Source organism: Odontesthes bonariensis, chromosome 9, assembly GCF_027942865.1.
Source record: "Odontesthes bonariensis isolate fOdoBon6 chromosome 9, fOdoBon6.hap1, whole genome shotgun sequence".
NCBI classification, from domain to species: Eukaryota; Metazoa; Chordata; class Actinopteri; order Atheriniformes; family Atherinopsidae; genus Odontesthes; species Odontesthes bonariensis.
Window position 1 is genome coordinate 15,317,113 of NC_134514.1, and position 24,513 is coordinate 15,341,625.

The window sequence follows — 24,513 nt, forward strand, 5'->3', positions numbered from 1 at the left end:
TGATCTGACCCTGTCTCTGACATAGATAAACCAGTAAACACCCAGCTGCTCTTCTCACTGAAGTGAAACTGGAACTTATCCAACAAAACTTTTATATTTCCACAGCTAAAGATAGAGTTTCACTTGGACAGAATGATCACACATATGCGAAGAATGAAAACCAGGACAGTTTGAGTGCTGTGGAGAGTAGATCTGAAAACCAATTTGCTAAACCGGTTCTGGCTGTGACCTCAACAAGGAGACTGGAGCAGGTGAAGCCCTCTATTTCACCTTTGTCTGAGAGTGCCGGTTTAACTGTTGCTCAGGCAAACACTACATGAATGACTGAATTACAACTTGACTTAAGCCTTTAAGAACAGTCTGTTCTGCTGAGGTTTAAAAGAGGATAAAACAGATAAGGTTGAAAAAATAATAATAATAAGAAGAAGGTGAGAAAGAAGGTTGAAATTATGATATTGGATGACAGGAAAGTAGGGATGAGAAAGATTTAAACGAAATTGAACTGTTCAGACAAACAGAGCAGATAGATCTCAAACAGAGCACAGAAAATTAGAAGTATTTATGCTGCATTTACAGCTCATGTAACATCATTGGTATTCTGCATATCTGACTTTCTAAGCATTGTGTCATTTGATAGACATTAAAACACCCATAAAGCCATGCACTACCTCAGACTGCGATCCATTTAACTCACTGTCAACCATGTTGATAATTAGTGCAGAGTTGTAGTGATAAAGCTCTAAGTGTGTCACCTTCCAGAAGTAGGACATCAGTGTAAGCTATAGGGACTAATGGGAACACTCGCTCACAACTGGCCAGGGTGTGAGGCACACAATCACTCACACTACATTCATCAGATTGTCGAACGTGACAATCTGCTCAAAATAGTACCAACACCTTCATTTCGTTTCATCAGGCTAAATGATTTTGGTTTCCTTTTATTCTCTCTCTCTCACTGTGTGTGTGTGTGTGTGTGTGTGTGTGTGTGTGTGTGTGTGTGTGTGTGTGTGTGTGTGTGTGTGTGTGTGTGTGTGCGTGTGTGTGTGCGCAGTGTGTGTGTGTGTGTGTGTATAAGTTGTGCAACACTCATTGCTCATCTCAGGGACAGCAGGAAAAATAAGTGCAAGTAAAACAGGCAGATTGTGTCAGTCATTTCAAAAAGAGATCTACTGACACACTCTGTTATGAGGGCACGGTGACATGATTGGCACAGATCTCCTGACTAGAGATTTCCTGACATCACAAGCTGAATTATATTTTTCTACTCTCTCACTGTTCCTCATTCTCTTTGTCTCTAGGCAACTTTGTTACCATTACATACTTACATACAAAAATATACATATCTATATATATGTATACACATACATATATGTATATGCGTATATGTTTATAGACACAGGACAATTATAATGCTTTGGTCCAGTATTTGAGTTCTGTGCTTTGGCTGCCCTCTTCTGGAGGAAAATTTAAATGAAGGGTATTGCTGATCAATATTTCCTATTTAGAATTTTCTGGGTCATAAACTGTCCTTGTTGCGATCGATCTAATTCATAATCACACCGTGAGCCGCATGGTTCATCTTCCAGTTTCTTGTTGTAAAACCACAAATTATTAACTACAGTGACGTACTGTACACTCTGTACATACAGGTGTTTTATGGTTACTTCATTGGACATCAAGGAGCATATTTTCAATAGAGCAGCTGAAGCAAAAGTTAACACAGTATAAAATGTTAAGATTAAAGCGTAAAAAAAATGCTAAAAAGAAGAAAAAAAAAATCCCTGGGGTCTTGGCACGGGTTTTGTTTTCAATATGATTATGATCATTACGATCATGATGATGATTGTTTTCATTATTTTTGTTATAATCATCCCAATTATTGCTTCAGATATCTCTGTTTAAAAGTATAAAATTGTCCGACATTGTCTGATTTTACAAATCCCAGAACGGTTTAGGCCCAAAATACATCTGTTATATGTTCTGAGAATATAAACCCAGCAGAGCTCTTAGATCCAAGGACTCAGGTCAGCTGGTCCAGTCCAGAGTCCAGACTAAACATGGAGAAGCAGCATTTAGCTGTTATGCTGCAAACAAGTGGAACAAACTGCCAGTGGAGATTAAACTTTCACCACATTTTTAAATCCAGGGTAAAAACATTTCTTTTCTCATTTGTCTATGCATGAAATGTGCACGGTATATTTGAACTTATCTAGACTGTTGCTTGTTTTTAAATTCATTTAAATTGTTTAATTTGTTTCTCTTTATATTCTTTAACGTATTTTTAATGCTTCTTCCACTCCCTGCTGCAATGCTTTTATTTTATGTAAAGCACTTTGAAGTGTTTTGTACATGAAATGTGCTATACAAATAAACTTGACTTGACAAGCTCCAAGATATGTTGTAATTGTGTATTACTTAAGTATACCTCAAGAGAGCAGTCTTGTTCTATGTGAAATGGTCAAAATATTGAGTGATTATGGGATGCACCATTAGAGTAAACTAAAGGATACTATTACATAAACAATCCAAAGTCAGTATTAAAACAAACTTGCCCCACCGTTGACCTTCACAAGCAAAAATCTGAATATTGTTGAAGCGCAAGAATGCTGCAAAATTACTTTTGATCCCTTAGAAGCAAAGCCAAACAAACCACGACCTGACCCAGGCTGAGTTTCTTCAGGGCATGCCATTATAACTTGCACACTTTTTCTCCAGAGCAAGGTAAGCAAAAAAATATCTGACTTTGTCTCACGTGTCTCTCAGCAGTGGACCATGTGCTTTCTAAAGGCCTCCAAACATTCTAAGCTCTGTTGCCAAAATATACTCCTATCAGAATCAGCATCATTAACATCACAGTGTGTTGTGTAACCATGGGATAGGTGGTAGTAGACAGCATAGATTTAAATGTAACGCCGTGTTATTGGAGTGCATTACAGTGACACGCCACATTATAACATATTTTGAGTAAATATTCCCTTTCAAGCGAAGTAATGCCCTTTTTTTTCTTTTCTCGTTTAAATGTTCCACAGATGATTCGATAAATATGTGCAAATATTGTGTTCAATTTGAAATCTACTGGAAAAACACTCCTCTTATTTCACAATCACAAAAGAACACCAGGTTTACTCCCTCAGAACAACATGCATGCCTGAAATTAGTCATGAATGATGCATCATTGATCACATTATATTAGATTCATTGCTTCCTCTAAAGAGTTAGAAAAGGTCTTTATAGCTAAGTAGTTTATTAAAGTTAGCTTACTTCAACCCTTCATGAAAATGGTACCATAACCAGCCCACTTTCACACCGGAATATGAAATAGCAACAGTATGTTGGTTCAGAGCACATAATATTGTACTTTCACAGTAAGGGTTAAATGATTGTAAGATTATATTACATTTTATGGACTACAAAACTACTAGATTGCCCTGCCTTTTTGGAATGTGCATCAATTGGAATGTGCATCAGGTTTGCATTATGTGAAAGTGTTGTGCATACTCAAAAATTGAAAACGTATTCGATTTTCAAGGCATGCTTCCGTTTTACATTGAACAAAACTGTCACAAATGTGATCTTCTTGAGCTATTATATGTTCAAAAAGTACGTAGGAGGGGTTGGATGGTGAAATTAGAGTGTTATGCAATAGATCCATGCTTGAGTGCCATCCAAGCCAATATTTTCCAACAACTTTTCACTTTTTGACTCCACTGTCAGTCACGGTTGGTTATACATGACTAAACTTAGATATTAATAATAAAAAAATATGGCTCCAGACTTGCATTCCGTTGCCTGAACTCTCTGTTTGACAAAAAAAAAAAAAACAGACGATAAAAGACTTGTTGTGGGAACTCGTGAACAAACATATCTTTAACATTTTTCTTGTGAGACTGTGTGTCTGTCACTACTAAATCAAAAGTTATTCCTATAATTATTCATATTTTTAACACAAAAGAAAACAACAACAAAAATATTTCAAATACATGCTCGACATGTAGGTTGGAAAAATCAGCTATCAATGCTATTGCTGGTGTTTTCTGCTTTGAGTCCACAGAGCACCACTTGGAGTCTCAAAAGAGCCCCTGTATTTGTGAAGTTTAATATTGAAAGAACCAGTCCAGACTACAGGATCAGGGCTTTACAGCTAAGCCATGTGGAGAAGTGAACACAAGCAAGATGGTGAACACACAGGAAGCAAGATGAGGAAGCTACTTTGTGTTTTATGCTCTTGTGATATTGACAGACCTGACGTGTTCTGTTTATGGCTGTGATAGCATGAAATCAAACAATATAGGCCCTCGTGTCTTATCCATAGATGCTAAACTATGACTGAAGTTAATTCAGTTTGTTTGAAGACATTTCAGTGTCCCACCAAAACTACCAGAGAGGATAAGTCTTCAGTCCTCAGGCACCGGCTTTGCTAATTTGACCCCAAAACAGTTGGGTTTTGCCATTAAACCAATTGTAAAATCTGACGCCGTTCCAACAATTTATCCAGTCGACCTAATGCCTGTGAGTGGGCACGTCCATCTGTTGTTGTTTTATTTTAATGTGCTTTTTCTCTTTCATGGTGTCAAGTGGTCTCTTCAGTATGAAGCTACTAAATATATCAGCGGTGAGATCAAGCTTGAGCTCATCATTTATTTTGGGGGGCAAAAAACTCCAGTGATGAAGAGAAAGTCCCTCTCGTTGTTGCATTTTTGGGTGATGGTGATGGTTTTTTCTCTTTTTTTTTTCTTTCACGCTCCAGCTGGAGTAATAGTGGACAATGTATGTTTGATCGTCATATCTACAAATGACAATCTGTCCTCTGGCAAGGCACAGAACCCTAAGTTGCTGCTGACCACACAATAGCACTTTGTATGGCAAGTTAGCCATCACTTGAGTGTTGATTGTATGTGAGTTTAAAATTCTAAATGACAAATGTTAGAAGTCTTTTGAGACAGTGATGTTCAGGGTCACTATATATATAAATATATATACTACAGACTCACGTGTTGGTTTGAGACTTGTCAAATATCTAATATGTAAATAGGCTGTGAAAAAAACTTTGAGGTGCTCCTGTAAAGTCCAAAGAGCTACATTGAAAACCACAGCCGATGAAAAAAAAGGAAACAGATCACTGAGCATTTCCAAATATGGGCAAAATAATTTGAATATATAAACTTTTCAATTTAGAGAAGTAGTTAGACAGCAAATCAACTGCGAAGGGACACTGCATCACTTTACCAAGGAATTTTCTACACGTTTTTAAGCTGGAAAGGGCTTTCCATTAAACGTGAATTCTGGATAAAAGTCTGCTGCTTGTTGGACATTGTGAGTAGTTTTTTGTTGTTGTTATTCATACAAATGAAGACCATATATCAAATGTTACTCGGTAAACAAAACGATGGTAAATGTCGTTAAAACCATGTGTACTTATTAAAAGATACTGATTTTGGTGAGAGTAAAGTGTAGATTTTATGAAAAAGACAGCTGAGCAGAGTTCGACAACTCCATGCTGCATCAGCCCGTATGAAACAGAGTATAGATGACAGATGACAGAGCTTGAATCAGCATGGTAATTCTGCAAATTTAGGTGTAATCACATGAAATGCACATTTTAGGGTCATAATAAGTCATAAACAGTCATAATCTTTACATCCTGAAAATGCAAATGATACTCAGAGCTTCTGTTTGTTGAAAACCATAAAATGAAAAGCGATAGTGATCAAATAATCCATCTATGACATATTAGAGGCACTATTACCCTCAGTACTCTTGTTTACAGTTTCCAGAGCACAAATAGTGGCAGCGCCGGCTCATGGTCACACTCTCTCTTCACGCCACCAGAAACAGCTTGAATAACACAATGGTAAGTCTTATCTTCACAAAGAATAATCTTTATTGTGCTTAAATTGGTAATCTGTGACCTTAAAATGAATTCTAAATCTGTTATCAGTTTAGTTTTCCATTCAAGGTCGTAGCCCTTTGTTTTAATCATTACTCACCTGTTTGTTTCTTCTTCCCCTACTCTTTTCTCCCATTCCTTCCTTCCTTTCTTCCCTACTTTTTTCTATTTTCTCTCGTGTCATATCCAATATTCTTCATGGTAGGTGGTCAATTGCATGGAGATAGACAAAGTGCTGGAGCGGTACTACCTGTCACCCTGTTACGGAATCGAGTTCTGCATTGGTTTCCCAGGCAACCTTTTGGTTGTACTTGGCTACATTTTTTGTTTGCAGGAGTGGCAAAGTTGCAATATCTACCTTTTCAACCTGGCAGTCTCTGACCTTATTTTTCTCTGCACACTGCCACGCCTCTCTTACCTCTATGCAAAGGAGTTAAAAGAAACTCTTCCTGGCGCCTGCATTGTCAACCGCTATGTTCTGCATGTCAATCTTTACTCTTCTATCCTCTTTATGGTTTGGCTGAGTATGGACCGCTTCCTGCTCGTAAAACATCCTACAAGGAACAACTTCCTGCTGAGGCCACGGACGGCCCTGATCGTGTCGGGGTTGAGCTGGCTGGCTGTTAATGTGGAAATTGTCCCAATGATAGCACTAATGATCCAGGACTTACAGAATCACAATTACAGCCGTTGTGAGGATTTTGCAAGCCTAAAAGGGGATGTGAATCCCTTAGGGTACAGCTTAGGGTTAACCATGACTGGTTATATTGTCCCTCTGCTTGGACTTTGTGTTTTTTCCTACCAAATTGCACATCTGCTCCAAATGCAGGAGAGAGCTCTACAGCGCAGGACATCATATAAGCGGCCTCTTAGGGTTGTTACATCAGCTGCTGTCATGTTTCTGGTTCTCTATACTCCCTATCATGTGCTGAGAAATGTCAGAGTAGCATCTCAGATGTCCTGGGCAAAGTTGCCAGAATGTACAAAGATGTATATAGAAGCGGTTTACATCTTGACCCGACCATTGGCCTTCTTGCACAGTGTCATCAACCCCATTTTCTACTTCCTCATGGGTGACAAGTTCAGACAGCTCCTGATCTCAAAACTCAGAAATATCGCAAGAAAGACACAGAGCTGAGAACAGAACGACTCTGACTAAATTCAGCACAGGATGTGTACAAAAGCCATACAGAAATAAGACACATCCACGCATGTAAAAACAATTATATCTTTACATAGCCAGGCTTTTATTCACTTTTTACCCTTTACTTCTTTTATATTTTCAAAAATGTAAAATGTATTTCATTGCTGATTACTTTATGCATTGTATAATATCATGTTTTTTGGTGTATATATAAACTTTCATTTTATTTGAAGCATTCTATTACACTGAATGTGCAGTTATTTGTAATTTGTATGTGTAAATATATGAAGCATGTTTTATCAGTGTTATTACTATGTATCATTTCCCAGGAAATGAAAAAGAGCTATACTGATGACAATTTAGCATTCCTATAGTACTTTTGAAGGTAATAAATGTTATTGATCGATTTCTTTTTATTTGACTTTGTTTCGACATCATTGCATTATCATGGCTTGCGTTTTTGTAGTCAGTGTAGTCTGTCATAGGCATAATTCTTTGTTATGAAGTGGTGATTTTGATTTCATATCTGAACAATAGGGACATCACCATAACCATGATTAAGGTAGTCACAACGATGAAATTTCAGCTAACGATTAATTGTCAAGCAAATAATTGTGATTGAATTAAAATATTTTAACTATCATATTGTCTATTTATTATACATATTGAGAATGGCTGATTCTTGATATATACAAAAACTTATAGTCTTGTAATAAATATTTCGTCACTAATGCTTTCATGTTATTTTCTTGAGTGTGTTTCTTTTGACATTGTTTTGAACACAGATTGGTCTTTTTCAGTTGTGGTTGCAGAATATAAACATTTTTTATTTATTTTCTCTGACACCGAAAATGAACAGAGTGTAATTCATTTGCTAAAAAGAGTCAAAACATACAATAAATGGAGATAAATCATTTTAAGTGCAGCAGCAGAACCACATTTTAGAACACATGCTCTCTCAGTTCCTCTTCTGCTCTACTGCGTCTATCTTCTTTGCAAGTTGAGAAGGTGCTGCCGAATTAAATTTTTCTCACAGCATTTTTACCTTCTCATCAGCATCATGCACATGGTGAATTTATTTACAATCATATGCACATGAGTAATGCTGCGATTTGTTCTTGTGAATCAACTGTGAATAAACCTAATAGCTTTTTTATTTTTTTATTTTCTGTAGACACTGTGATATCTTCTGGCCCTAATAACTATGTAGTAAAAATGTGATGTTGTGCCAGCCCTGCAGCATAAACAAATATAAAAGAAAAAAAAAACTCCCCCGATGGTTTGCTAGAACTTTCCTACATTTGTTTCATCATATCATTACTGTCACTTCTTAATCTGTGAGCTGATCATTGCTGCAGGAAGTGACAACGTGACAAAGGCCAGACAGCAGGAATCAAGAACACATTTGAATCTTCTGTATTCATATAATGATACATTGTATGAAGCTTACTTGAACTCTTTCACTCGGTGTCAATGGAAATTATTCAAATCCTGCTGAGGAATTGTTTTTCATCATCCGTTGTTTGTACTGTGAATTATAAAAAACCCTGTATGTTGTTACTAATTGCATACTGGAATAGGAGATTACTGTACTGTTCCTAAAATGAATAAGCTATCTTTCACATTTCACACATAGTACGAGGGGATTGTGCGACTGTGCTAAAAGTCTTCAGTTATCTTTGTTTATCAGGGATTTAGGTTATCCTAGCTTCCAAGTTGAGCACTGTAGTGGCATTCAGTTTGACCTTTTCTGGTGAGTCATCAGCAGACTTCTTTGTTTCATCTTGACAAGCGCCACAGTGTTTTAATAATAGATGTGCAGTTTCCCAAGTACTCTCAGGACTTCAGCCAAAACACATATATACTGTATGGGTGACTTACTTAGAACAGAGCAATAAAGTTTGGATTTGGCTGATTTGGAAGCAAAACATTTTTTTTTCAATTGTAAAATACACATTTCATTACAGAGTCAATGTGAAAGAACTTTAAGGTCACAATAGTACAGTACTTCCCACTTTTCTTTCCCTTTTCATATTTGAAACATTAACATTAAATTGAACCACCCCATTATTTTTCTCTCGTTCTTGCTAAACCTACTTTTTTTGTTGCAGCATTGAGAATATTCATATTTACAAAGGGCTGAATCTATTTCCTAAAACCATCTAGTATAAAGTATGGTACTTTTTAGAGTTTTCTCCCATAGAGACATACTGGCCTCCTACTGACCTATGATGTTTCCTAAAGCTCTGAACTCTCATTAAACACATTACGTGGCTTTAATAAAACTAATAGGATTTCATGCTTTTTTTTCAGTCATGCCAAGTCACACCATGGTTGGTCCATCTTTTCATTTAGATTAGAATCTCCCGTGGAATGAGCAAAGAAAAGAAGCAAAGATTAGATACTGGGCCCTGCTCCATGTGTGCACTTGAAGTTTCATCATAAAAAGCACAAGAATTGTGTTGAGAGAGAGCAACAAAGGGAAATCTGTCAGAAAGCATGTGAAGATAAATAAAATCCACAGCTTTATATTACATTTAATGTGATAATCTAGTATAATAATACGTTGGGAATATTGCATTTCAGAAATCCAGGGCTACAGAGGCTGTAAGGGTCTTGAAGAGCACATGCTCATTACACAGCTTTTGACTATCACTTTTTCAATATTTGCTATCTAAAATGACATCATGTCCTGTCAAGTCTGATAAACGATGTTCGACCAAAGCTGATGTTCAAACAAAGTTCGTATTCCCAATTCTTACTTTCACTTATGCAATGCTTTGTGCATGAACAGAGTATTTGTGTATACAGGATTTATGTATAATCCTTACAAAGCCGCTACACATTATTAAGTTTCTGTTGGAAATGTTTGCCATAATCCATCTCACATTACTGTTATTAGCGCTACAATAAAGAAAAGGAATTTGGGGAAAAAAACACTATTCATGAGATGTATTTTTCTTAAATTAAGAGATGAAAAACTGCATCTAAATGCACAATACCTGCAAGAATAAAAGGCTGGGATAAAGAAAAAAACATGATAAATACAGTGTAGCATTAAAAATTTACACTCTGCACCCTGGAGGCGTAAAGTGTTTTGTTGAATATCTCTTGATGAACAAGGTTGCCCTATTTGAATCATCATTTTGTATAAATGAATAATTTGCACTGATGTGTCCTCTTTTCTGCCATTAAAAAAGAAAAAAAGAAAAAAAAGAAAAACAACATGTTTTTCCAACCTCTTGGATAGAAAGTGTGTAGGTGTGTTCAGTGGAAGATTCAGAGATAGATTTGTGAACACAGTCTGCAGTATGTTTGTAGATCAAATTGTACACTCCCTCAGCTATATTATTATTACCCTTGAACTTATCCACCACAGTCGCCAAATGAGTTTTGCATGTTTGCATCAGTCTGTGCAGGATATGGTTTACAACATGCTATCTGTTTGTATATATGTTCAGCACTATCATGTACCAATATTTACCACTCCTTAGTCAGTCTAAGTCATTTTATTGTCGGATAACATTGAAATGAAAAATAATGCAAATACACTTTCCATGAGAGAAACATAGACAAAAATAGAAAGTCATATTTACAGTGAAGAATGTAGAAGTGTTTAAGCAATAGAGCCAAGGTTCTCTGTTAAGCTCGTGTTAAAAGCTACATGTTTAATGTAGGACAGAGAAATAAGATATAAACAGTAGTCTTACAATAAACAATAGCTTTGCACATATTACCCATTACAATCGCCAGCTCACAAGATTATTTGGGTTTAGGATAGAAAAACACATAATTTTTGCTAAGTCTTTGTCATAGCAGACGTTATGGACAAAAGACTAACTGAAACAAACAAATGACTTATAAATACACAAATCACAGATAATTGAACAGTAAATTACCAGCGCTATAATCTTCTGTGTGGACTTTGATGCATGCTACAATTTTCATTATCAAACTGGCACTTGGTCTCTTACTCACAACTTCCTCTAACAGTATCAGCATTTTGTTTCATCACATACTGTACACCCAATGTCTCAAAAGCAGGTCTACACTGGACCTAATATTAGCTTGTAAATGACAACATGAAAAAGGTCAAATCTCTATTTCAATGACCACAATTCTTGTTCCCACATAAAAGGATTTTTGGGTCACCATCTGTAAAGCTGCTTTTACATACTACGGTAAAATTATTCTTAAACAAATACAACGGTTAGCATACACACAGTTACACGCACTCACACATGCTTTTAAATAGTTTCTTTTTAAACTCTGAGTCTCTTGATGTTCTGTAAACTTTAAGGCTCAAATATATATATATATATATATATATATATATGTATACAGTATGTATATATAGTTTCTTATCACATTTGTTTCTAAAAACTATTCCTCTCTGCTATATTGCCACAGCACACTAAGCTATGCTTAATCACACCAATATGCAAGATGAGAAGCATCAGTTTGTTACCAGTACTCTGTGCGGAATGTGGATTTCACTGGTTTGCAACTAGGGAGCAAACAAGTGTCATGGTACGCTGCTTGCAGAAATCAAAAAGCAAACCAATGCCATGTTGATGTCATGAAGTGGTGAGAAGTGATGAAAATTCAATTTATGTTGTAGCTATAACCGGGGTGTATAACGTTTGTTTGGTTTAAAAGAGTAATTCTGTCTTTCCATGAGAAAACTTTTGTCGCTGTTTTTAACACAATACCACTTGCCAATTTTTGACAGAGGCTTGGAACCATAAGTGAGTTAGGGTTTCAAACAATTCAAAACAATCTTAGGTTTCAGAAAGAGCTGCACTCAGTGATAATTGTTGACCTTGGCCAAAAGGTGTGTTAAGAAAATCCTTTCCCGTTTTGAAAAGATTTAGGATGAAATCTGTAAATCCCTAAAGGGGTCATTACACATCTATTGGTATGCATTACCAACTACTAGTACCAATATTGATACAATGGATATTAGATCAAATGGCAGGTCCTGTGGTGAGAAGTAATAACACTGAGAACCATGCAGGGCAAGCTATCAAACAAAACAAAAAAAGCAGTCCTAAAAAGCAAACCTTTTATGATCGTCTACAGTTTTAAGTGTTACAATGACATAATGGTATAATATAATGTCTTGTAACGAAGTTCATCTCATAGGAAAAATATGTTAATTATTCTTACATAGAAATAGCATGACCAAAGAAAAGTACACCACCAAAAAGTTAAACACTACATGACAAAGACTTGCACACAACCAAAGACTAGTGCATTGTGTTGACACACTGAAACAACTACTCATAGTCAAGAGTTTTTACAAATTTTCCTTAAGCCATTTGATGTAGTTGTCTGCCATGCGACGAGCAATCAGGAAGTCAGTTGGCCATATGTTGAACATCATTGCTCCGTGATATCCTGTGTCATAGTGTTCGTGTGTCACCTCAACACCAGCAGCATGAAGCCGTGTGGCATACATGATCCCATCATCTCTGAGAACATCATACTCACATGTCAGAATGTAGGCCTTGGGTAGAGAGTGCAAGTCCCTATCTGGAACCAGTAAAGGTGATGCTCTCGGGTCAGCAAAAGATCGAGACGGTTCATCCATCCCAGATACCTGCCCTTCAACTTGCTGTGACACTGCTGGAGCACTGTAGTTGTATTTTCTATGATATGTCTCTGGTAGAAAAGCACTCCAGTTGACAAACTTTAGTAGGTTGGAAGATTCGGGGCTATTGTGGGTGTTGGCCATCATAGCTCTGAAGAGGGCCTTGTCACAAGTGAAGTACTCACTCCAGAATCGTACCATGAGGGTGCGGGGCAGAAAGGGCATGTCCTGGTTCTGCTGGTAGGAAGGTGTGTTTAGGTCCAGCGCTTGCAGTACGGGGTAGATCAGTGCTTGAGCCTTTAACTTAACCTGCTGTCCAGGCACTTTTTGCAACTGGGAAGAAAGACAAAGACACATTACATTAAAGACGAATTAACATTTTAAAAATAATTGAGTTCATCATTATTCACAGGAACATTTGACAGAAATAAACCTGTATCATCTGATCAAATCTTCCGGTAATGGTTGTTTACAAGCACTGCAATAAATCTTGTCAAGTAAAGTCATTATTTCTCAAATTGTTTACTGCTGTACTTACACTTGCTACTTAGAGAGTGTAAATGGGTTCACATTGAGAAATGTGCTTTGATAAAGAGCAATATCAGTGTATCAGAAAGTTGAGCTTTAAATTCTCTAAATGTCTCTCACTTCACTCCTGATGGTCACCATCTGGCAACATGCTGGAAAGAAATGTACCACAGAACACTGTTAGCATCACAGGTGATGCTAATGCTGGGATGATCCTATATGAGTTGAAGTGCTGTTTTTTTGTCTATGTTTGTTAAATAGTCATCTTTAGTATTAGATGTGGCAAAATAGTCTCAACAAGATGTAAATAGTTGCAAAATGCTAAGAGTGAATGCTATTATCAAATGTTGCAATTAACTTTTCTGGTATGTGTGAAACTAGCAGTTGTATGTTTCAGATCTGCGGTTTCTTGCCCCATGTTTCTTGTTTTATTGCTTGTTTTTTCTCCACATTGTTATAGTCTTTCTTTTCTTCATCCTCACCCATACCAGTCAGGACAGATGGCCACTTTCCCTCACTGCACCTAGTTTTGCCAGGTGTTTCTTCCTGTTAAGAGAGTTTTTTTTCCACAAGATACCAAGTATAGCTCAATAGGAATGGTTAGGTTTCTCCTAATAATACTGCTTTCACCTTTCACCTTACTATTTAAAGCCCCCCTAGATGACTTCTGTCTCATAGACAGTGCACAGCAGAGGTCTGGATGTCCAAAAAGCTAAGTCTATTTAGCCTCCTTTAGGACAGTGTCTTCATGTTGCCGCTCCAATCCTGGTTACTGTCTAGCACTCGAAGGTAATCATGTCAGAATATAAGTTCCACCTCAGTGCACAGACTGGCAGCTGGAGCTGGTTTAGGCAATTATTTTGACCTAAAATCATCCACGATCTCCTTGGAATCTGCCATGTAGAGTTTTGTGTTGTTGCGGGTGCACCAGTCTACAAAGTCTCTAGTCATACTTCTCTGCTCAATTCTCCAATAACAGACTGAGTCATTTGTGAATTTTTGGAAGAAAAAATTGTCTGAGTCATACTTAAAGTCTTTTATGTAATGGGTAAACAGGAATGAGGACAATTCAGTTCTTTGTGGGGTCCCAATGCTGCTCAGAGATCTTCCAGAGACAGAACTCTTGAGCTGTACATGATGCCTTGTGGTGTGTGGGCTTAGACTATACAATTTATTTCCTCGTAGAGAAATTTGAACTCTACCTTTGTCTTTCTCATCCTCTCACAAGGAAACCTTGCCATGAGCCTCACTTTTGTACAAGTGATGTTCAAATGTACCTGCACCCTTTGGAGCATGAGAATGAAAGTGTCATCCTCACCAAGAAGGGGCTTTAGGTGTCATTAGCTTTCGGTTTTAAAATGTTTTCAGGTCTAATAATAACTCCTAGGGTTCTATGTCCTTGTTGCATCTATTCTTTAATAGTAACATGCCCCAAGCTACACCATCTGTTTTTAATAAGCACAGAAAGTCCAATTTCTTTCCATTTTCCACTTGCCTCAGGATCCCTTTCAGCCCATAATATCAGGAAGTCGGTAATGCTGGCGGCAGAATCAGGGACAGTGTCGAATCCCAGTGAAACTGATTGCTCTCCCATTAAACAATATGGCTCCTTGTAAGGGTCTTCGGCTCATCTGTCTTACTGGACAAGGAGAGGAAGTTACCCATGGTAAAAAAAAGGTTGGGATGGTCCTCTCCTCCATGTTCTTGCTCTCTGTCTCCTCGTTATCAGGGGAATACAAAATTTGGCCAGGATATTTCATTGTGCGCAAACTAGCATAGCAAATAGTGCTAAGTCTAACAAATCCTCTCAGCAGTAAACAATAGTTTACTATTTATAGTTTTAGGAAATTTCTTATCCACTTTCTTTAAAGGACTAATAAATCATATGAATGGGATGACCATTTGTGAATGTGGAAAATTTAACACGAAAAATACTTTATTTATCCTGAAGGGAAAACATATTTTATCAAATTACATTGTATGTTTTGGATATTGAAATAAAGTCTTTAATACCATCAAATCCTGGAAATTGCTTATACTGACCCCAAAAGGTAAAGAACAGTTGCTCTTGTGGTTCCAATAAGTTATGTTTCTAATACTGGCTCATTGTGTACTGTGTTCGTAAAGTTCTCATGTGAACCAGAAAACGAGATGAGTCTATAAAGTCAAGATTCAGCACCTGCTGGGAGACTGCAGCTGCAAGATTTCCTCCAGCACTGTCCCCTGACACAGCAACACGCTCAGGGTCCACAGAATATCGGGCCAGCACCCCCTTCTGGAGAAAGTGTTTGACCACACGGTAAACATCCTCATACGGGACTGGGAAGTGGTGAGCAGGGGCAAGTCGGTACCTGAAGAGATAAAACAGAGGCATAAACAAATATGAACAAGAGCTGATAACAGTTTAAGCTCCCCCGTCAAAAAAAAACATCATAACGTTTCAAGTTTAATACACAATGCAAAGGCTGTGACTGAAAAATATTCTTCTATTTGTTAGCAAAGTTATATTCTTACATATCTATATTGACAAGACAAAACAAGAATGGTCCTCCTCATTTCAAAGGCCAGTAGTCAGTGTTGGCATGATATAAATATTTTGTAGTCCCTATAAACAAAGCTGACAGTATTTAGTAGAAATCAATAAAGAAATCATAAAATAATTCTCTATTTTTTTCTCTATTTACTTTAAAATATCATAATGTAATATGTTAAATATCCTCTGAAAAGACATCTGGAAAATAACATAACGCAAAACGGCAGCTGTTCAAAATTGTTTCTGCACTTTCATAACATGGTGTTGTATTCACAGAATTTCACAATTTTTACTGACTCATATCCTGTTCATGACAAATGCTTTCTCTACAATTGTTACACATGCCTGAACTCCTGGCAGGAATTCAGATTAGGCAGATAAGGCAAAACCATACACACCCCAAACCAATATGCTGATGCAAACTCATAATGATCATGATATTCACTCAAAAAGAAAGTTTGACTGAATGACCAACTACGTATCTTCCACCTAACTATTACAGTGAATAACTTAGAAAAGTGAATTACAGTGGGAAAAGATAGTTGGGGTCCTGATAGAGTAAGAGTCGGACCTCTGATCTAACAAGTCCCAAATGAAAACCTGTTATTTTCACTCTACTGCATCATCACTATGAACAATAACAGAGAGATGAGAGGCAGAAATGAACGAATAAAGCAGGATAATTATAGCTAAGTAAATGTTCTTTTTACACAACAGATTGAGCAATATGTTGCTGCAGCTGCATATAACTGCAAATGAAATAAGAAATACTTACTCTACTGACAGAACAACTGCATCAAGCTCAGTGACAATATTTCTGGCCAGGAGATCATATGGACTCATCCCTGTACAGGAAAGAGAAGAAAAGCAAAAATGAGACAACAACAATGATGGATTCATCCATTCCTGTCCTGACAGGACCTGATCAGCTTATGTGAATGAAAAACAACACAATGAGAGATGATCCTGCCCTGCAGTGCTTCCTCTGTAGTTGTTACACCCATTCAACAGATTGCAAGAACAGCATGAAACATGTCAAACTGCGTGTCATGACTTAACATTTTGGATTAGCAAAGGAAACCACCCTCTGAGGTTCCCACCGTTCCAGCATAAGGCGTGTTATTTTCTATAGGAAACTGACAGATTTGTGACTTGATAGTTTGTTCGTTATTCATGAATCTATAATAATAGCTGTCATTGGGGTTCAGTGTGGACTTGTGCCGTCAATAGTCATATTAATCAAAGGATGACCATAATGTATGACAACAATGTGTTACCCATCCAGTCATCTTTCTTTTCATACTTACAATTTCACAAAGCTTTAATTTAGTGTGATAAACAAGAAGATAAGTAACAACTAAACCAATCAACTTACGGGAACTCCCCAGACACCATCCTCCACCATGCAGGTATATGACAGCTCTCCTGAGATCATTATCACCACCCTGGTGCTTTGGCTGGTAGAGCACCGCCTCCACTCCATCAAACTTTTCCTCTGTCACCTTGACATGCTCATCAGACACAGGTACAATCCTTTCTAGCAGAGTAATGACATACATCACCCCCATGTAGTCCTTCAGCCCCAGTAATTCGCTTAGGTTTGCCTGAAAAAGGAAATAGAGATGATTTAAGGCACAGAAAAGAAGAGAAACAAAAACCATAAGGACTTATTATTTCATTTATTGTAAAGAAAAGGCACTGCTATCCAGTCTATCTGTAAACAGTCACCTTAATCAACATGATATTCATGTGATATTAAAAATAAAGAAGGCCACAGATGCAAAACTATTGTAAGTGGAAGAGAGGAAAAAGGAATAATCACATGAATGTTGCCAAGTTAAATGCCAACTGTCTCCGTAAGTAATTTATTCTGAGAAGTCACAGCTAAAAGATAAGTTATAAAAGCATGACTGAGCTGATCATCTGATGCCCAATTACTGTGACCCCAACAAAACTCAACAGATAGTCATCTCATCCTAAGTCTACATACTGTATATATAATCAGCCATTCGTATCAGTGTGAAAGAAGAAGACTGATGTAGTCTTGAGATGTCAAAGAACAAAACAGATGTGATCATCTGTAGGGGTATCATTTTAAAAAAGACCTCATACTAAAGGTTACAGTAAGTGCATTCTGAATTCAACTTAAAGCTGCAGTCTGCAAGATTTGTTGTTGTCATACGTAAAGTACTACTTTTTGGCATTTTAAGAGTTTACATGATCTATCAGAACGCTTGAAGTTGAAAACGGTGACCTCCGTAGTCGCAAAATGCAAGAAATGCTTATTTTTTAACCGAAAAATAAAAAGTTATTCAACTTCCTGTCCCGCCCCTTCAAAACACATGAGAACTCGTGCACGTAGACGTGCACGCCAGATGCGCCTACACGACTCCTCATTCATCAACTCACCTGTCATTTGCGATCATGGAAGACACAGTAAGTAGACAAGCCGTAATGAAGTTCAATAGTCTAGATAAATAAGCGTGGGGACGAGCCTACCTTGTATCGCGCGTGCACAATCGGTGATTGACAGGCAGCAGAGCCCAGCTCGTAAACCTGATTGGTTACCTTTTACCGGTCCGGTCTGCAATTTTGTAAACAAACCTGCTGGCTTTGGAGGGACCTAGCGGGACATATAGGGGACCTAGAGAACTCTTTTTTTTTTGTATTGGGGTATTTAATGTACTACTTTCAGAATCCCCGGACAGTTCCAGGCATTATGCTTGAAAAAGAGTTGCAGACTGCAGCTTTAATGTAAAAATACTAAATGTCTGACTTTAGACAACATTACATGGAAGAATTTCTTTCTGATCACTCTGAAATCCTTTAAAACATATATTCAAAATGATGCAACATACTGAGGTATTTTAGACTACATTAACTCTAATAACTCTAGAAGTTATGTATGAATATGTGATGTTACAACCATGTTTCCAAACCTATTCTATACCCACTGTATTAGCTGCACTACAACGGAGAGTAAACCACAGACATCTAATGCTCATAAACTGAGGGGAGTTTCCTTAATAGGATCTATTATTAGAACAGGTGAGCAGGACTATACAATACATGGATTAGCATCTGACATAATCTGGTGTAACCAGCATGTATATCTACATCAGCAAAAAACAATGTTTAATCTACATTCTTACCTTCTCTGAAAGAATAAAGACAACTCAATTTTACACAATTTGCCATTTAACATCTTAACTTAACCAAACCATTTTGTATATCATACAGTAGACATTGTATATACACACACATATATACACACACACATATACATATATCTATATAGATATATAGATATATATATAAGCTATGTGTGTATGTGTGTGCAATATAAGCTCTCAATACAACCGTTTCCATGCTAAAGCTTTTATTTCAAGGGAACTATGAATACCAGCAGACCTACATCAGGATAGAGAAGAATTTTTGTTTCTTACCAAGTGACTGAGAGTTCTGAAGACAGAGTTGGTCAGCATGAGTTTCCATCTTTCCTCTATTTCCTCGGGAATTGGCTCGTAAATATAATAAGCAGTAAAAGAGCAGAGAGCGACGAATACAATTATGCTTCCCCACCTCATTTTCCAGCGGGCGTCCCCAGTCACTGACTGCAGGGTACAAACGCAGATGGATTCTTAGTTGCGCTTGTTAAAAAGTCACGCCGGTGCGCAACAGAGCTTACGCTCAGAAGCAATTTTAGAACCAGACAAGTTAAATGTTACAGCACGAGGTTGGTGTCATTTGATGGTTATCGGCGTGGGGCGTTTCTTCGCTGCTTATGCGCGTTCTATAATGCATGTCTGTCTCGTAGAGCAGCAGAATTAATTAATGTGTCAGTGGTATAGAGAGCGCGCGCACGCTGAGTGCTCACGAGGCAGAACCGTCCCACCTTGGCCGGCCACGCACATTCCTCAGGTGCCCTCTAATCGTGTATAGATTACACAGGACGCACGACAAAACTGTGTGCAAGAATGAAGCCGATGCACACATTTAACTTTGATTTATTCATTCAGCCTTGCGGACCGATTTTTTTTCTCTAAATGTTCCTTTGTAAAACATACTTTAAAGTCGCAAACATTTGGAATCTAATGCGTGATTGGAAAGCCACTACATGACACCGCAGTTTATCTAAAACACTGACACATATCTTTTAAACATCTGTGACTCCCTGGTATATGTTACCAATGTTGCTTTTAGCTCTTAGCATTCCTAAGATTCGAAACTTAATGGCCATGGCAAACGAATCTGTTGTGCAGATAAATAGCTATGGTTGCAAGGCAGCTTTAGCTAATTATATTTGGTGACAGAGCCAGATAAGATGTCAGGTTTCCTGGCAGTGTCAGGAGCAACATGACTCTGGTGCACTCACATTTTAAAACGCTCCAGGAGTATGTTGTAAGTTTTTGACTGGTGCACGTAGCTACATGATATTATCTTGTTTTGTGTAGTTAAGGCCCACACAGATGTGAGTCTGGTGTTTTGGCAGTTTTGAGGTGTCACATGGGAAGCTTTGGGAAGTAATAACTGACAAACCACACCCAAAGTTTATGGATAAGAAAGCTTTTCATAGCTTTTCACCAGTGCATTGTGAGAGATTTACTTTGGTCGAGACTATTTTACTGTACCTATCAGGGATATTCCATATCATTGGATAAATTATAGAAAAACACTTTAGGAGCTTAGGATGTCAAACTTTGTTCTTTGATGTTTTTAGATAGACAAAACAATGCAGAGATATGACCTAAATGAATCCTTGAAGGTGAGAGTCCATTCACTCTAAACCACATTCGCTGGATTCAGAGGGAGTCTGTTTAAAATGTGTTCACTCACACTGTACAGTAGTCAGATTTCTCTACATGCTTCTTCTCAGAATCCTCAACCACATGCCTCCACGTGAGTCTGTGTTAACCTCTGTGTAATGACCTTTAAAAACTTTTTTCTCTGTCAAGCTGGAAGTTGTAATTGGTTTGTGTTTCAGAGAGGGCAAGTGCCTCCTTCCATCAGCCATCAAACTCTATTGAGATGTAGTCTGCTAGATCCAGGGCCTGACGGAGGGTGAAAGCCTTGTGGGACTGCTCACTGCTGAGCAGCGGAATACTTAATCTCTTCTATGAATACAAAATCACACTTCAGACACTCAGGGATCCTCCCTTGAATTCCCTCCCTCTGTTTCGCCTCCAACCACCAGCCTTCACTCAGCTTCTGAGGGAAACCACCTAAGCTCACTAGTAAATCTTTCATGGAGCTCTCTTCACTCATTGCGTCTTGTTAGTGGCGAGAACGGCAGTCAAGAGAATGAGTGGGTGGGAATGTTTTCTTCATCTATGAAGAGCCATGATGTGCAATGCTGTGCCACGTGGCTGCCCAACACCCTGCTGTGTGGGGATAACAAGCAGATTTCAAAATGTCTGAAGACTGAAACAAGTCCTTTGAGCACTGAAGTGTGTGAATATGTGATCATGCGTTAGTCTTTATGCCTCTCAGTATAATCCCATGTAAGCCCAAATATACATGCTAACAGGCTGCTTTGTATTCCTTCCTGCAGTCCACTTGTTTGAGATTAACACATCTACAAAGGCCCATCAAATTCTTATAATTAGGGAACTCTGCACAGACTTCCCTTGCCAATGATGACTGTGAGTGGCAAACTTTGTAACTTTTTTAATTTGCAGAGCCCCTGCTGGGGCAAAGTTGGCTGCATGTCAGGAGGGATCTAAAGGCAGTTGATTCCTAATTTAGTCTGAGATGAGTGGAAGGAACTTTTTTATATATGATGATGAAGAAACGTACCTTGCGTACCTTGCTATCTATTCTACAGACTTAACTGAATTAATAAGATTACATAATCTTCAGATGAAAAAACATATATACAGAAATATGTATTAATAAACAAACATTTTCAGCCTAGATTTAATTCTAAACTCTCTCCTAACAGATTCTCAAGATATTTAAAAGTGTCTTTGACATAAAAAAAAAAATAAATCATTGCATTCCTTTTAAACCTCATATCAGTTGTTATACCAGAAAACAGGCATGATATAAAGTATATTTACTTAGTGGCACAGAATCAGGTAATTACTCTGGACTTTATAAGAATTTATAATCTTTTAACCAGGTCATTTCCTAAAAGCTCAATGTGGTAAAAAATATATTCTCTCTTTCACGTTTTAAAGTCATTGAACAATATCCCCTAATTAGCATTACAGTCAGCTGTTTAAGATTTGCTGCAGGGGAATGAATAATTTAATATTGATCAAAATCTTTTAGCATTACATCAAATTACTTCTTGCTAAATGAATAAATCATAAAGAAAACCTACAAGCCCAGGCTGGACAATGTTTACAGCATTTAAATGGAATGCATCCAAACCAGCGGGTTGCAGATATAATAGTTTGAAAAGGAAAGATACCACTGAGAAGAAGAAAAAAAGAAGTGCCAAAAAAACATTATGAAATTAGTCAAAATGAGGTCAGATGCTGTTAGATCCATCAGTGCGCCTGCATACCTGTTTACTCTGGTTGTTCAGGGGATTTCAACAAACAATAAATGCCTGACCAACAAGTAGCATCTGGCATGGCTTTGAAATGCCCTTCCTCACACTCTCCTCCTCTGCCAGCCAGAAAACTCTTCAGGGGTGAGTGAGGAGCAGCTTGTTCCCACATTCCCACATCATATTGGTTGGTAAAAGTTGCAATGACAGAGCATGTAAATCATAAACAAAATGTGATGCTTAGTAAATATTTAAACAATGTATGTAATTAGAATTGCTCAAGTGAGAAATTTGAATTTAAAGCCAGGATTACATTGAAAGAAAATATTTGGATTAGAGCTGTTAAAGTTGTGTCTGTATTTTTTTTTTGGGGGGGGGTCACCTTCTGGAATCCAACAAATGATTAAAAAAAAGAGTATCTGAGAGAGACTGAGTCTTCAGATGAGGAGGACGTCACTACTCTGTGAAAGAATGTGTGGGCAAATATTTCGAGAATTTAATAATGCATGTTTATTCTTTGAAATTTATATTGGTATTTCATCACCAATGATTCATACTGAAATATTTAAAGAGCAAGACAAATATGTGTGTACAAAAAAGAATGCTGCAAACCAACACTGAACCACGTTGATTTCTATGGACACCAAATTAAATATAAATATAAATCAGTTGAGGAAATTACTGCACAGGCTCAGGAACACTTTTGACAACCACTGACAGGTCAACACAGCACCTGCGAGTTAAAACTCTACCGTGCAAATGAATAAACACATCTACTCAAGGTACACACACATGCACACTCTGAAATATGAAAAACGTGAACAGTCTAAACGAGCACCGTTCGTTTAGAATAGACTGAGGCAAAGTGGAAAAGTGTCCTCTAAAGTAAAAATAATATCAAATCTGAAATCCTTTTGGAAATCATGGACAATCCATTCTGCTGGTGAAAAAGCTATGGGACCATCAGTCTTATTATCAGTCCACATTTCAAAGTCAGCATCTGTGATGATACTGCACCAGTGTATCTGAGACACATCAATGCATCATTATCATGAATCTAGCATCATCCAAATGCAAGGGCAGCTTTAAGTGTGTGTTTACACCTTGCATTAAAATGCATCATATGCGTCTTGAGTTGCGGCTTGTAGCCTCTTCCACACATGGATCACTTTATCGATGTAAAAAAAGATGTCTTTGTTGACCCACGATGCCGGGATTCCACAATGCTGGCTTGACAAATGTAAGCTCATACGAGGACGGATCATTTCACCTCTGTCAATATCTCCTTTGAAAGCTCAGAGGCATATCAGCAGCATTTCGACTTTGATTCCCCCATTCCGCCACTCTACTTTCACACATGACATGATGTACAACAAAGGCACATCAGTTCTGGCGTAAAAAGCCATGCGTGAAAGAGGCCTGCGATTGGATCTCAGTTACCCAATGTGTATGCAAATACACAAATACATAGTTCACAGTCAGATGTCAACAGAGCAATAAATATGGCTATCAGTACGTCTACCGCCATTTCTAGCAAATAACAAAAACATGACATTTCTTAAACCTGCATTTTTAACATTTGAACACTATTTAAAACTTAAAATGTTTTATATTAATCTTAATTGAATTTAGGCTGTCTCAAAATTATTTGTAAACTTCTTAATAAGCCCAGTTATGTAACAGATACAATAGAAAGAAAGAAAACACAGAGGTAAAAAAAAAGCATAAAGTAGTACATTTGCCAACACAACACACTAAAAATATCTGCTTCATAAATAAACAACAACATTACTACCTGCACCGGTTCTTAAAAGGTAAATCCCAGGTATGGCAGGACGGATTCTGAATGAATGAATGAAAACTTTTAATGCGGACTCAATGTTCCATAAGAAAAAACACATACAACACATAAAACAGACAGTACAACACAAACACCAGGTAATTAGGACACAAACACATACAAACATCTATACCAGTGCTTCCGCATTTCAGAGAAGTATCTCGTATCACTCTGCCTGGTATCACAAAGTAAAGATAAAATGGCATTGCTGGACCCAACAAGTCTACCCATAAATGCATACATAAAGTTCCTCAGCAGAGCATGAAAAGTGGGGACGTTAAAATTTACAAATAAAGTGCTAGCACTTGTCCATCTTGGTAGCTTCAGAAAAATCCTAAAGGCATCATTATATGCCACCTGCAGCTTCTTCAGCTTACCTGCATGGTATTTACACCATAGGTTTGCTGTATAAAAAGGAGTGCAGTAGGCTCTGAAGAGATTGACCTTAACTTCATCTGTGCACATATGGAACCTGCGTGCCAACATATTAGC

The 24,513-nt window shown here is 37.6% G+C and overlaps 2 protein-coding genes across 2 annotated transcripts; one reads left to right on the top strand and one right to left on the bottom strand.

Annotated features, from left to right (window-relative positions):
• Window positions 1–6,077: 6,077 nt before the first annotated feature.
• Window positions 6,078–7,668, top strand: LOC142388817 (succinate receptor 1-like). The gene has a single exon (XM_075474378.1). The coding sequence runs from the start codon at window positions 6,105–6,107 to the stop codon at window positions 7,023–7,025; it is 921 nt and encodes a 306-aa protein (XP_075330493.1). The 5' UTR covers window positions 6,078–6,104; the 3' UTR covers window positions 7,026–7,668.
• Window positions 7,669–10,531: 2,863 nt separating this feature from the next.
• Window positions 10,532–19,522, bottom strand: aadac (arylacetamide deacetylase). The gene is made up of 5 exons (XM_075473305.1): window positions 19,132–19,522; window positions 17,061–17,289; window positions 16,461–16,530; window positions 15,332–15,503; window positions 10,532–12,957 (listed from the first exon to the last, which is right to left on the bottom strand). Exons 1-5 carry the CDS (start codon window positions 19,270–19,272, stop codon window positions 12,331–12,333), a joined length of 1,239 nt encoding a protein of 412 aa, XP_075329420.1. The 5' UTR covers window positions 19,273–19,522; the 3' UTR covers window positions 10,532–12,330.
• Window positions 19,523–24,513: the final 4,991 nt, after the last annotated feature.